Raw genomic sequence first — 15,741 nt, 5'->3', positions numbered from 1 at the left:
CTTAAAGTCGAACACATAAATAGTGTTAAGATTTGTGAATTGTCTTGACTGGTTGAACTTGTCTTCAGACTAAAGATGCTGCATTATTTCTCCTACAGGGCAAGAAGGGTCGTCCAGGAGAGGACGGAAGTCCCGGTCTCAAAGGACAGAAGGTGGCGCCAACTCAGTGACCATTAATACCAAAATGAAGTTATTATTCAAACTGTTGCATCAAACTGGTCTACAGTTGAGATGAAAATTTTGCATGAGATTGATAGTCTGGTTATCTCTTAAGCTTTTTAAACTTACTCTGAATTTCCATGTTGGAATGATTATACAACCTACAACTTCAGTGTTTGAAATATATTCATACACCCCCACTAATATTTAAATGAATCACACTTTTTGTTTCCATCAACAAGCTTCTGACATAATCCTGGCTGGATATTTGACCACTCTTCTTGGTAGAATTCATAGAGTTCATTTAGACTGGTTGGTTTTTTGCCTCAAACTTTTTAAGTATGGTCCACAATTTTGTACAGGTTTGAGGGCTTTTGGAAGGCCACTCCAGAAGTTTAATGTTAGCCTGCTTTATTTATTCAGAAACCAGTTTTGATGTGGGTTTGGGTTCTTTGTCCTGCAACACCCACTATTGTGCAAGTATCAACTGTTAAGCTGTTGATATTAAGTAAATGCAGTGAATGATGGTGCCACCACCATGCTTGGACAGTTGGTGCAGTGTTAGGTTTGACACCTTGATTCTTCCAAACATACTCCTTGTTATTGTGGCTTTTTCTTGTCTGACCATAAACCTTCTCACCAGAAGGCATTAGACTTGTCCCTGTCGGCAACCACACATTTCAGTCAAGCTAAAATGTTTCTTTCTTCCTTTTCTTTTTTTTTTTTTTTGGAGCAGGGATTTGTCAGCCGGTGCCCTCTCAGTCCATGGTGATGTAAATCTGGTGACAGTCACACTCACGTTCCACCAGTTTCCAATTTATGGCGGGCTTGACCCTTGTCTGTTCTATCCGAACCAATTCCTACTCCTCCTACTGAGTTTCTTGGACTTACACTTTGTTCTGAGTGTTGGCCAATCCAATAAATGTGGTTAAAGAAATCATTTTCATGCTAGAAAAAGGAAGCTACAGCTGTAGACCACCAATGAGAAGTTAACAGGCCTTGGTCTTGTCAAGTTAAAAGGGATCTAGATCCTTCCGCACCACTTATTAAAAGATTTAGTATGTATTTATGTGTTAATGAGAGAAATCCCAAAGAAATTCCAACTGGTCTAACCAGTTCTGCATTTTAAAAATAATTAAAGTTGTATATGGTATAATCATTTCACCCTGGAAAAAGAGCAATTCAAAAAAATCAGTAAAAGCATGAAATTATTATATTAATGGACAAAATGACCAGAAATGTGTGTGCATATGTGTGTCAGGTTTCCCTTCCTCATAAAATTCTAATGTTTCCGTAGGGTGAAAGTGGTCTCAATGGACTTCCAGGTCGAGAAGGAGGAGAGGTGAGCCAAAGATCTTCAATTTAATCATTCAACTTAGGGCCAAGTGATGATCGACTGGTCCAGGATTTTTCTTGGCCTTCTGCACAAATTTCCACTAAAGACTGCTGACTTAGTAAAAATGTTTGTTTTTTTTACACACAGGGAAAACCAGGATACAAAGGAGAGAAGGTATTGTATGCGTTCTATTTTATTATGCTTTCTTTGTCTTCCAGAACATACAGTTCCCACGTTTGTTTAAAAACCTCAGAAGAAAAAAAAACCCATAAAACTGTAGAATTATGTTTTTCAGACATGATGAAGGGCTGTGACTTTGATTTATCATGGCATTTCGCTGTCCTTTGTTCAGCCATGTTTAATGCCAAGCTCGCCTAGTATCTGTACATACTTTAGGAATTCAGCCACAAACCTTTACGATCCTGCAAAATCCCATGGCATTAAGGAGCTCCCAGCTGGGACATGAAAAGCTATTGTTCAAAAGAAAAATTGCCCCCTTGGAGATTGCACTCCTTGTCATAAAATTGTTTATAGAAAAGCTGTAGAATTTGATTGCGGGGACAAAATATGCAGAATGACATTATGCAGAAGATTTCACTAAAATATGTTGTTTTTTTCTGTCTTTCTCACAGGGAGAGAGGGGAGAGTGTGGCACACCTGGGATTAAAGGAGACAGAGTATGTTCACACTAAAATGTTATAATAACTTGAAATCAAAATAAAACAGTAACCATACATTGTTCAACCCAGTACTTACCAGGTACTGGGTATATACAAGCATTTACCCTGTAAATACAGGAAAACTATTGACTTCATAATACAGCCCAGTTCTTGTAGGTATCAGGTACATACCAATATGTACCAGACAAGCAACAGGTACGTATACATTTACCAAGTACAAACCGGGTACTTGCCTGGTACATAACAGATACATACCAGGTACATACCTAGTAAATATTTGCTTAATAGGTACCTACCAGGTACTTGCCTGGTAATTACCTGTCACATACCAGGCAAATACCAGGCAAGTAAACACTTACACTGGGTACTTACTTATCTGATATGTACCAGGTATGTACTCAATGTATACCAGATAAGTAAACACTTTGCTAGCACATACCTAGTACTTACCAGATAAGTATTTGGTATGTGCCCTGTAACTTACCATGTATGTACTATGTACTTGTCTGGTGCTTACCTGGTAAATACCTAGTACTTACCCGCTATATACATACCAGATAAACACTTACCAAGTAAGTACCAACTATGTACTGGGCAAGTAACTGGTACATATCCAATAACTTACCACATATGTAGTTTGTACTTGCCTGGTAAGTGTTCACTTATAGATACATACCTGGTTTATACCAGGTAAGTACTCGTCATGTACCGAGCACATACTGGATTGTGTTATGTATTTCTACCAATATGTTTAACCAATAAACACACTGTTTTACAACTATATTTAGTGGTGTTAAAACATAAATCCAACACAACCACTTTATAAATTAAATTTACCAGCATTGATTCTGAAAACTTTGTTGTTGTTTTTTTTTGTTCCTTTAGGGTCCTGAAGGAACCATTGGTCCAAGAGGAAATCGTGGACTTCAGGTTGATTTCACTTTTTTTCTATTTACAGTATTTTCATTTCCAGCCTGTTTTCACACATCAAGATTCACACTGTTATGCTCTTTACATTTACATGTCTGTACTTATTTACTTAACAGAAATATAGACGGCAAATTAGCCTAAATCTTGGGGAAACATTGATGCAGTCATTCAGTTTTACCCTAGATCACTATAGCTACTAGCTTGCGAGGCTAAAGCATTAGTAAAAATTGTAGGCCTGCTAAAACAAAGGGATAAAATTAAATAAAAATGTTAAAAGAATAGTTCCCTTCTTTTGAAATGGGGTCCAATGGGAAGGTTATGAACAATTATTATTTTTCCTGTTGTAGATGGCTTTGAAATACCTCAGTTTAAAGGGAAAAAAAAGTTAATTTTGACTAAACCTGTCCGTTAACCTGTCTGGACTAAAGTATGTCACTGTTGTCTTAAAAAGACTTCAGTGTCAAAAAAATTAAGCGATTCATGCTATCAGTATTTTAAAACCTTTTCATTGTAATTAGTTTTGCGTTACACAGTTGTTCCAGGAAAAATGTTCTCATACTCCTACCAGAAGGTTGCACCGGACGTGCAACAACTATGGCTACAGTTTGTAAATAATCAAAGATTTCACTGTTAATTACCGTGTAGGCACAATTGATTGCTATGGAAAGTTTTATAAAACGAGATCGACATGAACTATGAAATTTATGAAAATTGAGGTATTCCTAGACAACAGAAATCTACTTTTAACCCAGCTTGGACTAGCCTTAAGCTTATCAACATAATAAACTTAGGTTGTCCAGAGAGCTAGCTACAACTGAAAATGTCCTAATTATTCATAAACTTTTCACAGAACCATCATAGACATGATGGTTTGACTTATCTATTATCACCCAGTTAACTTTATACTTGAATATTAATACTTTGTAATATTTGTCATATTCGATGATGTGTTTAGACATACATGTTTGTTCCTTATTCAGGGTTTGCCTGGCTTACCTGGTGATTTGGGACCTGAAGGTGTGATGGGTAAAAAAGTAAGTATTTTGTCTTGATGCCTCAGAAATTAATAACTTGGGTTAAGATCTAAAATTCTGGATGTGTCCAACATTGAAAATCAGTTAGTTGGAGTCTGTATTATCTGGTACAACTTTCCAGGGTAAGCAATAAAGAATACAGATCTTGTTCCACATTGGTTACTCCATTAATCCCAATTACAAAGCTCCCAAAGGTGCTGCTCTAAATGTTAGCTAAAGTTCTGCTGTGGCTACAAAGAATGTCTTATCACGTCCTGCTAACTGGATTTAAAACAAGAACAGGGTCGATTGCTGTACTTCTGCTTCATTGCACATAGAAAGTACTTAGTTAAGGTTAGGCATTCAAATTGACTTGGTTAGGATTAGGAAACTTTATTGTAGAGATATAACAATCTTTCACAATGCCTTCGAGGCACATCCCATGACTGTTATATTATCTTATTATCTTATATGTTATCTTATAAGCTTAAACTTTTGGACAGTTGGGAGAAAATTTCAACAGCTGTTTATATTATTTGGCTGCTTTAAGCGTCAGTCTGTGGTTCACACACAACATTACCAAGACAAACCTTGAAACTTCTTAGATGTAGCTATTTTTCAGATAATTAGTCGCTTTATTATCTAACATTTGAGGCCATGTGTCATTGTACTAATAAATAGGCTAATTATTTTGGCATCCATCATGTAGCTGTTGAAAAAGATTTAACGACACTCAAAAGCATCAAACCTCTATTAGACTTCCAACCTTTAGACCCACAACCACATGAACAAACTACAATTTATAGAATAAAAATTGATTTTTGCTAGAGGGCAAATACCTTCATATAAAAAAAACCTGGCAGAAAAAAACATCTCATTCACACAAACATGAAATAAAACTTATCATTAAACATGGGGCACAGAGGAGTTTTTACCAACATGTAATGATGGAATGTCCTGATGGAACGTCTTCCAAAACACTAGTCAAAACATCAGCACCGGTCCTGGGAGTGAAGAGTGTAAATTATGAGGGTATCAAAGTTACTGAAGCTGTCCTGTAAGATGCAAACATTTCACCCGCCGCACGACTTCAGATGACTTCAAAGACGGACTGGAATGGCTTGTTCTTCAACGATTCATGAGCACACGAAAGCTTTTTAAGATGGGAGGGACAAAATATGTACCAACAAGTGGCTGCGATCCGAACCACTGGGTTCTGATCCTGGAAGAGGTTATGTTACTGCACTAGTCGGAGTGGGTTAGTTTAGGGGTTTACTCCTTGGTGAACAAGACAGAACTCATTAAGTCACGTCAGGAGGTCAAAGTTCAGACCTGTTGAAGTGGGATTCTGTGTAAATGCTATGAACAGTTCATATCTGATGTGCTGAGCAACATCTGTTTGGAGAAATAGAGTTCAAGTCCAACAGAACTGACAAGCCCATGTAGAAGCCAGATGTGTTTTCACTGGTTTGGCTACAGTGCCCCGGTGAAACTGGCTAAGAGTCAAAATGTCTGCCATTGTTTTGAAAACATGCTAATATCTGTCAGTGAGTATAATGTTTCGTCTTGCTACTGCCATATAAATAACTGGAAGCAATGGAAGCACTGGAAGAGTGCAAACCTCCTTGTAGGACCTGAATTGTGATCCAGATCACTGGCAAAATCACTTGTTTTTTGTGACAACCTTAACATTTCCTAAAAATAACCTCAAAATCTGTTCATTAGTTTTTAAGTAATCTTACTAACAGCCAGACAGATGGACAAACAAACCCATGCTACATCATCCTTGACCCACAAGGTGTCCAGCTAGGCAGTTTGACATTCTTACGTTACACAGTTGCACAGTTAGGGTACAGGGTTCTTTGACCTTGTGAACGCCACCAAAATTTAATCCATTGTTTTTTGTGACAATCCCAACCTTTCCTGAACATTTCATCAAAAGCTGTTCATTAGTTTTTACCTGATCTTTGCTAACAGACAGATGAACAAACCGTAACCTCCTTGGTGAAGATAAATAGAAAACATAAATATGACTGTACTTTTTTCTATTGTGGAGAAATCCACATTACTAAATGGTCTGGACCTCGTAAAACTTTAATAATGATTGTTCAAATAAATGTCCCAGGCTGCCAATCCTTGAGTTCTGTTTATATTTGAAATAGAATACCTGTACCACCAACAACTAGTCCAAACGCTACTAAGACTATAAGGGTCTCATATTTCTGGCAAAATAACCATATAATGCAAAATCAATGGGAATTTAAAGGTTTATGAAAATATTTTTTTCCTTTAACTACCATAAATATTGGTTAAAGATGGCTGTGTTCTGCTTTGGAAGTGGTCCTACTTGGATTAGCCATTATTAGCTAGTCCAAGCTGGGTGCTATAGAGGATTGCTGCCATCTTAAAATTACTTCAGTGTCCAAACTTTCATAGTGGTTCATGCATACGCTTTTTTATAAACCTTTTACATCACTGGCAATTTTGAATTATGAGGTTTTCCTGCTAGAAAATGGCCGTGGCTAGCTTCTGCTGTCACTATTTGTGCTTGAAAATAACCATAGTAAGGCATTATTTAAAGAACTATCCACATGTAAAGTATTAATCTTACATAACATTTCAACCATTCTTCAAAATGTCTGAAATATTGTACAATATAAATTGGATACCGTGGTATTCAATCAGACCATGGAACTATGGTTTCTGCGTAAATTCAAAAGATAAGGGCTTTTAAGCAAAAACAAGTCAACAACAAACACTAATACTGCTTCCTCCTTATGTAATAAGCAAAAACATCCAATGTCACTTTAACATAGGGGTGATGGGGTGACAACATGAGTTTCCTTGTGGCCGTTTCAGTAAATTAGTGATACTCTGGCCTTCGAAACCAAATGTATATATGGACTTCTGACCATTTCGTTCTGGTGTGAATTCGGGAAACTAAAGAACCAATCCATTTCACTGATTCATCTATAGATATCGACTGTGATGCATGTGTGACGTGTGAGAGTTTTTACCCTCAGAATAACACAGAGTCAATAACACATAATCACGGCACTGACATTTAAAATCCCTTGGAATAAAATCCTCTAACTCGGGCATACATAACATCACAAATGTCAAGCATCTCCGCAAACTCATAATGTCAATCAGAGAACGATACATTTGTATTTGTGAGTTACGAGCCGCTGCCGCCGTGACATTTGCGCCTCCTCTGAAGTAGCTCATCTGTTATTACCGCGTCAACTTATTTGTCTGCTCCCTCTTCTTTTAGCCTCCCCCCTTGTGTTATATACCTGCCAATTCCGCCATAAGCGCACACTCCCCACCAAGTGGTCCCCTCCTAATTATTTTAGAAGAATGTTCATGGTAATAGTCTGCCTGTCATCCTATATCACCTGAATAGCACAGTAATGTCTGGCTTTAAGCATTGTCCTAACTTGCTTGAAAGGGCAAAGGAAAAAGGGGGAGAAAAAAGTGCCGGTATGCTCCCTCTAGAATGTCCACACACCTCCTTTTTACACCTCCCATGTGCACACTTCATGAACACCACAGCTGTGATTTAGGCTATGTGAGTGAAAAAAAAACAAGTGCAGTTTTGGGGTTTTTTGGCTTTTTAACAATTACATTTTGACTAAAGAATCCTTTAAAACCAGCTGAGTCTTAAAGGAATGGAAAGCAGTTACAAGCCTCAATGAGTCATGTCAGATATACTTTATTGACCCCGTAGGGTATTTTTCTTGAGCTACAAAGTGCTAACTGGATAACACTGCTGATTATCAAATATGTACACAATGTATGTCCTTATCTGTCTCTTCACAGGGGGAAAGGGGACTTCCTGGGCCACCTGGATTCCAAGGGGAAACAGGGATTGGCCTTCCGGGACCGAAGGTAAAGTTTGCCTCCCTGCTGTTTTGGAAAATGGTGTCATGAGAGGAGAACAAGCTACCTTTGTGTCTCACCCTGTCTGAGTGCTCCCCTTGCTTTCTTGCGCGCTGCAGGGGGACGTCGGTTTCCAAGGGCAACCAGGGCCTCCTGGTCCTCAAGGAATTGGCGAGCCTGGACCACCGGTGAGTAAGGAACCAGCAAAAAAGAAAAGAAACCACTCAAAGCATCACACTTGATCACTGTAGGTGGCAGCGGTAGGATGTAAATCGACCTGTTGTTTATATCCTCCTACTGATCAAACCTGCTTTATATGTCAGCATGCCATGAACGAAGTAGCAGCTTTAGCAGGAAACTTTGAACGCTTGGTTTCTTGGTTGCACACTATGAGATTTTTTTAAAAAGAGCATTTTTAACACAATGAACATGAGTAAAATAGGATGATATAAAAGCCTGACCCACTTTAATATGGGCCAAAGAGTTGTGTCTGTAAAACTAGGGCAGGTTTTCTACTGGTGCCTGAGCTTTCTAAAATTTCATGTTATGGATCTGCCACACCATAAATGACTGAAAACAATGTGTCAATGGTAAGGCTTTTGCATTAATGTTACCATTCCCTGGTAAAGAACACTAATCTTTTGACCAGAATCCAGAAGTTGAAGCTGGAATATGACCAGCGTCCTCATAGGCTGGCCCCAGGACAAGTTTTAAGTCCCACTCTCTTCAAATAAACAAACAGAAATTATTGCCCTTGGTAAAATAATAAATATACACTGCAGATCATTACTTTCAGGTGATGACTCTTGTTGATTCATGTAGTTCTTACCTTGCTGCTACATGCTCAATTATTTATTTTTCTAATCTGTTTAGTTGTAATTAGTCATTTCATGCTTGCCATGATTGTGTGCAGGGGGAGTAGGCGGGACTTCAAGTCCCACAACCCTAGTGAGCAGACTCTGGTTCCAAAAATACATTTAAACCTGATCTTGTGGCTTCAATTTTGAAAGATACTTCATCCATCTTTTTTATGTCAAAGAACATGACTAACATTTGGTTGCTAGATTGAAAATGAGAGGAAAATTTTTATGCGGAAAATCAAACTAAATTTACAATTCATTAAAGCCAGCTAGTTATAATTGCTAACAGCACAATGATCTATTCTGTCCAAATTTTGACTTGGAAAGTATAACCAGTTCATTTGCATTTCTTTTAGTTTGCTTTCATTTACTTAGAAACACATGTAGTACTGTACAACCTCTACTTAGAACCGTGTTTCTAATGTGTTTGGATGCATAAACTAAAAAGAAACATGTCGTTATCAGCTTGTATTGCTCATAGTTGTTAGCTTAGTCACTGAACACAACAGTTGTCGAATCCCACTTTTTTAAAGTTAACTGCAACAAAGTTAAATTGGGTTTAATATCATTCCCAGGTTTGTATTTTAACTTCTGAGATAAATGGAACACACCAAACATTTGGTCACTGGTGTAGCTAATATGCTAGTTAGCTTAGCATGCTAATGCTTTTAGTCTTTATTTGGCTTTTGCGAAGAAAATAAGATCTCAGAACACTAAAAACTTGTTTTAATTGGTAAAACAATCTATGACTTGCTAAGGAGAGTTGTATGGTCAAGATGAAGGTCCTGTCCGTGTTAACACGGTTAACTTTAAAAAGAAAAACAACAATATTTTCTGCTGTGTTTGCATCTCTCTTTGTCATCCTCATGCAACCAGCATTTTTAGTGAGAAAAACAGAATAAATAATTTTATTTATTTATTTCTCTGTAATTTAATATGTAGCTAACATGGAGATTGTTGCCACCTAGTGGCACAGCTTTGGTGTTACAACATTTTTGTTTAAATTCCTGCTTGTCATCTGGATAAAGATGTTTTTCTGAAGGAAGAAATTATCTGGTTCTTTTTAAATAGCTATTGGCTTCACCTATGTTCCTGTGAAGTCTCTTAACATATTTTGTTTTATTCAGGGACCTCAAGGGCCACAGGGAGTCCAAGGTGAGAGAGGACCAACAGGAGAGGGTTTTCCTGGACCGAAGGTGAGTGTGTTCCTGTCTAATATGTCCAAAGCTCCCGGGACAGACAGTATTTCCTGAAAGACTCCCACACTCAAGCCAGTTAAAAGCTTCGCCCTTTTGACCCTGTTTTCAGACATTCACCCCCACTTCACTCGTCCACCCTCTGACCTCCGCACGGGCCCCGTCTGGGCTCCAGATTCTGCGGCATTATGACAGGAAATTGACGCCGTGTACTGTTACGAGACAATAACACATCACAGAAGTTGCATAAATCCTCTTGGCCTTGCTTCCATTACCTCATGCTGTTGTTGCAGTCTATTGATTGACCTCGCTCGAGGAGATGAGAACATCTCAGCTCCAAGCGGAAGATTCAGAGGCTGTACAAGAAAACAGTGGGGGGGCAGGACACCTCCACTTCAGACAGCGATTCAGTGAGAGGAAAATAATAGCCTGTTAAAGCGTCTGTGGTTTCTCAGACTAACACATGCACGAACGCCAACAGATGTGGATACACACTCACCCTCCTTCATGATTTTCTATTTTATCCAGTTGTTTTTAACATAAGCCAGAAGCATAATAACATTTTGAGTTTCCAAAGCATGAACGAATACATGAAAGAGACCGTAAAAGCAGCGTTCAGACCTCTAAACACAACACTGGCATGAGGGTACCCATAAAAATGCTCTAATTCAGGCGTGTCAACAACAGTTATTAGAAGGGGAACCAACATTAGGTCTTGGTCACTATTTTTAAAAAAAAAAGATAAACTGACCTCAGATTTTAAATATATTACATAAAATCATTTACACAGAAATATGAATGACCCTTTTGACAAGGCATGTATCAAATTTAGAGCAAGCATAACTTATTGCTTAAAAAATGAATTTAACAATGCATAATTAGTATAATTTTCTCTTGCCTTGCTCTTTATCAACTGTTATTTACTTTACTTTGAAATAAGAAGAAAATTCAGGAAAAAGAGCCGTTTTATTTCTTACTGTCTGACATTAAGTCTGACCAAACCTTTCCTGTTTTAGGTCAGTTAGGATTCCCAAAATAATTTCTCTTTGTTTGATGTCTGATTAATGAGAGAGGAAATTTTTTATGATTTTTTTCAAAATTACAAATAAACGTGTTTTATCCTTTAAACTGAAGGACTTGGGTAAAACCTTTTAGGGGTTCCGTCCACAAGCGTCACATGATAGTTTGCTGGGACTTTGTCCCATTTTTGGGGTTGATTCGAACATTTCGTACCAAAACTCGTTCATCTCAGGAACACAGAACCGTCTCCTTCCTGAGCGGTATGATGGTAGGACATTCCCATGGTGTTTATGCTTGTGTATAAATGGAAACTGTACCCAAAGATGAACCAGAATTATGGAGGTTGACGATTCTCTTCCTGATATCTTGGCTGATTTCTTCTGATGTGTTTGATAAGTCCCATTTGTATGTTCTCTGTTGCTCTTTTCCACATAAGAATCAAAAAATACTGAAACCTGCTGACTTAATTTTCTCGACTACCGAGTTAGCTAGTTGCCACGAGAAGACAGCTTTGCGTATGCTCGATTTATTGATCGAAACGAGCTAACTATTATCTTGTGGGCCAACTAAAGCTATAACCAAACTCATTTCTGGCCCAAGGGCCTTGGGTTTGACACATGAATGATTAATCTACACTTAATTCTTTCAGTTAATTAAATGTAACACTCCGAACTCATCATTTATTTGTGAATGGTTGAATTGCAAAACATCTGAATGCTGCAAATAGTTGTTAAGATGTCTCTAGGCCACAACACTTTTTTGCTCTCCTGCGATGTTTGCTAAGCAGCCTGACAAGAGAGGGTAAAATTCAGGTAAATTTCTTTATGACACAAGCTCAGGACTGTCATTGAATCATCTCTTAGTGCCTTTCTTCCGAAAAGTAACAGTTTCTACCATAAAACAAGGCAAGGTGTTTCCCCCCACTGCTGTAGATTAGCCTCCAGGGTGCAGTTTTTTTTCTGTCCTTCTTGAGCAGATTTGGCTGTAAACTCACAGATGGCGTTCTCGCTCTGAAACAGCGTTCCTCACATGACGTGTCCCGACAAGTTTCAAATTCGCAGGAGTGCAGCAGCAGCACAACCCTTTTTCCACATCATTAGCACCCCCGGCTTTCCGCTCCAATCCTGCAGTTGTGACGATAAATCCAAACCCCTGGAAGATAACGTGGAAACGCTGGATTATTATGCTAATTAATGTACATCTGTTTGTGAGATTGTATCCATTTCCTTGGATGAAAACTGGTAAAGGTTTCCTCAAGGGAAAAAAAATCTCCTCTGTTGAATCTTTAAAAGACGAGGCCTTATTTTTTCACAAACTCTAAATTCTGATAACTTTTATTTTTTATAATTTGGCTTCTTCTGTTTTCTTTTGCATCATTTATGAGACTTGAAACAAACTACTGCCAAATTTAACATGTTCACTGGAGCAGTATGTTGAATTTAGTGACATCTAGTGGCAGATTTGGAAAATGCAACCAATTGCACTGCCTTCCCACCTCTCCCTACCTTCCTGTTTGATAGTGTTGTTTTAGCTGTCCGGTTTTGAAGAATGACATCAGTTGTTATATAAAACATTTACTGTTCAGTTTGTTTGTTTTCTTCTTCAAAAAGTTTATTCCATCAGCAGGACTTTGGTACTACACATTCCAACCCTGAAAAGAAGGGTGCCAACTATATGCTGGTGTATATTGTCAGTCATTCAGGACATGGTAAATCCAAAAAAGGTTAAAAAAAATAACAAAAACAACTGGACTTCTGTTACGTAGCCGAAGACGTTTCGTGTCTCATCCAAAGAGCTTTCTCAATTCAAAAAGCTCCCCGGATGAGAAGCGAAACGTCTTTAGCTACAGAATAGATGTCCAGTTGCTTTAGTTTTTTTAACCTTTTATGGAGGTGTCAACTCTAGGTGCAAGTATGTACCTAAAATTATTACTCTTTATATTTACAGAACTTATCAGATGATTGTACTAAAATACTGAAAGTAGGATTTGGTATACAGGAGACTACGTTTATCGGAGCTCTTAGGAAAGTTGGGAATCAATTCACTACATTCTGACCATCTTTTATCCCACAGTAAATGACAGTACACATTAAAACCTAATGGCTTAGCTTATGGACTATTATATCAAACTGAGATACTTCCATACCTGGTAAAATTCGGTACATGTGCCTACTCTATCTCTTCACTTTTTCTTCTAGTTGGCATGAGGTTTATAAATCAGAAGTTTCAACCTCTTTACTACATGCTCACTTATCCTGTAAAGAAGCGGTTCCCAAACTTATCAGCTTCTGACTCACAAAATAAGAGCGGCAGATGCTTGTGACTATAAATTAATCATACATATTCTGTTATTAAAGGAGAACATCATGACAACGCCACAACCTTAACTACCATGATACTAGTTATATTAATTATTATTGTTGCATCTATTCTTTGCAGTAATTATGGTGAAAATATGGCATTAACATATTTAATTTTATTTCTAGAGATCATTTGGGGACCTGCACTTCACGTTTCATGACCCACAATGGGGTCCCAACCCCAACCTTGAGAACCACTGCTTTAAAGGACCAACATGTTGGGTTTAGTGACATCTAGTGGCACAGTTACAGATTGCAACCAACTGAACACAGCACCCTCCCAACCATGCGCCCTGCCTCTCCCTTCCCAGGCTAGTAAGAGAAACTTTGTTGGCAACTAAAACCAAAAAAATCCTCCCATATGCTTCTTTGTTTGGGACGATTATTTGAACCAAAAAATTTTAAGAACTGAGGTTTATAAAAAAAAACATTAGTCTTATTTTAGAGTAATTAAAAACACTGTATTTGCGCTCACACTGCCAGGGGCGCAATGTGATTGCTCAACATTCAACCAACGGTCAGTGTGACCGTGTCAATTATACACGTGATGTTCACCATCAACAACAGTGGAAAACTGTATTTGGAGCTGTGTGTTGTGGGTCTTTGGTTCGATACAAACATTCAGAAGGAATTACAGAAGGTAAAGGCTCGTAGGACAGACCAGTCTACTTCATGCTGCACATATCCAAAGAAGCATTTCACAGCAGACAAGGGCAACAGTTAAATAGTTTCTATTTTAGCAATGTGAATGCAGTTTTCACAGTGCAGTCGCTGGTAGAGCGTTCAACTTGCTCAATCAATCAGCATACGTTTGTGTGTGAACCAGTCACATACCTTTATGTCACTTAAGAGTCTCTGTTGAGCCAAAAAGACACCCACTCTAAAGCAGGAGCTGATAAACAATCTTAGCATAAAAGGTAATAAAATTTGTGTTTGGTCAATTTTTTTGTTTGTTTTAACAGTACTTCTTGGCAATCAAACTTATATGTTGGAAAGCCTGTTTAATTCCTCTTAAACGGTGCCACATTTATTAGGAAAATGCACGAAAATGAGTTGAGTTTGTGCGTTTCGCCCATGAAAAGCTTGCCAAAACTTCTCTGCCAAACAGCTTATTGTGCTGTTGACTGTTTGGTGTTTATTGGATTGTGTGGTTGAAGTCTGAAGGAATAAGACATATTGGCAATTTAACAGTTTATTTATTTAACAAACAGGGGTGTCCGTAGCATGTTGAAGAACCATACACAGCCACAACAGCCTGGCACCTCCTCATGATGCTCACCAGCTTGGTCACACACTGCTGGAGGATGGCATTTCATTCTGAACCAGAATTGTTGTAAATCAGCCAATGTGGTTGTGTTGGTCAAACTGGAACCAACAACACACCTATACTGATCACACAGCCGTTTAATGGGGCTGAGGTCAGAACTACAGGCAGGACATTCCATCCTCTCCACTGCCAAATTGTGGAGTAGTTTTTGATAAACCCCACTCTGTGGGGGCGAAGGTTGCCTTCTTCAACAATAGAGTTTGGTCCCAAACTATGGAGATATGAAACTGCCACTGGTTGCTCACAGATGCTAGCATTCAGGATTTTCAGCGCTTGTGGTACCAGAAGCTCAAAACAAGAGGCAACAGCAGAATAAGTTGTATTAGCAAAGAAGATTTGGCAAGTTTTTCATGGGTGCAACCCACATACTCAACTCTGGTTCTCAAACCACAAAAAAAAATTCCAATTGTGGCACAATTTAAGTGGAAATAAACAGGCTTTCCAAAGCTATAAGATTTATTGCCAAGAAGCATTGGTATAACAAAAAGCAAAATAATGGACCAAACACAAATTTTCCTATATTTTGTGCAGTGTTTCACTTTCAGCACTGCAGAAAACAAAAAAAGACAAACTACCTGAAATGGTTATAAGGGTTAGGAAGTGGTTCCCTGCAGCCAGAAAGCAAGCTATTAAACTAAAAGGAAGAAGACATGTACCATTTCTTTTCATTGTTCTGCTTGACCATGCGCCCTTCTCTACATGTCAGTATATCCTAGCTCAAATGGAAGGGAAGCATCTTAGGGAAGTGTGAAATCAAATGAAGACCCAGGAGGATCCAAACACAGAAACTCAGCAAGAAAGCCACGGAGCTCAACACTTTTATTCAACAAACAAATACCAAAGACACTAGATGGGCCTCAAACAGTCTGACGAACAGAATCTGGCAAAGGGCTGCTGGAAACTTGGACCAATATATTCTGAGGGTGCAAATGAGAAGGGAGGTGTGTGTGTGTGTGTGTGTGTGGGGGGGATGAAAGT

The 15,741-nt window shown here is 38.4% G+C and overlaps 1 protein-coding gene and 1 long non-coding RNA gene across 3 annotated transcripts in view; one reads left to right on the top strand and one right to left on the bottom strand.

Annotated features, from left to right (window-relative positions):
* The window catches only part of LOC108245704, a 541,596-nt gene that overhangs the window by 351,436 nt on the left and 174,419 nt on the right, over positions 1-15,741 (bottom strand). The window lies entirely within an intron of this gene.
* LOC108245692 (collagen alpha-1(XXVIII) chain) overlaps positions 1-15,741 on the top strand; it is a 46,076-nt gene that overhangs the window by 7,603 nt on the left and 22,732 nt on the right. For both annotated transcript variants that reach the window (XM_017432805.3, XM_017432804.3), the window contains exons 6-14: positions 99-152; positions 1,457-1,501; positions 1,643-1,669; positions 2,128-2,172; positions 3,061-3,105; positions 4,086-4,139; positions 7,941-8,009; positions 8,120-8,188; positions 9,988-10,056. In XM_017432805.3, the coding sequence (XP_017288294.1) occupies positions 99-152; positions 1,457-1,501; positions 1,643-1,669; positions 2,128-2,172; positions 3,061-3,105; positions 4,086-4,139; positions 7,941-8,009; positions 8,120-8,188; positions 9,988-10,056 (477 nt within the window). The remainder of the gene's footprint in view (positions 1-98; positions 153-1,456; positions 1,502-1,642; positions 1,670-2,127; positions 2,173-3,060; positions 3,106-4,085; positions 4,140-7,940; positions 8,010-8,119; positions 8,189-9,987; positions 10,057-15,741) is intronic.

The sequence above is a fragment of the Kryptolebias marmoratus genome, linkage group LG23 (assembly GCF_001649575.2).
Source record: "Kryptolebias marmoratus isolate JLee-2015 linkage group LG23, ASM164957v2, whole genome shotgun sequence".
In the NCBI taxonomy this organism is placed as follows: Eukaryota; Metazoa; Chordata; class Actinopteri; order Cyprinodontiformes; family Rivulidae; genus Kryptolebias; species Kryptolebias marmoratus.
The sequence above is the reverse complement of the archived record's forward strand: the minus strand, read 5'-3'. Positions and strand labels throughout refer to the sequence as shown.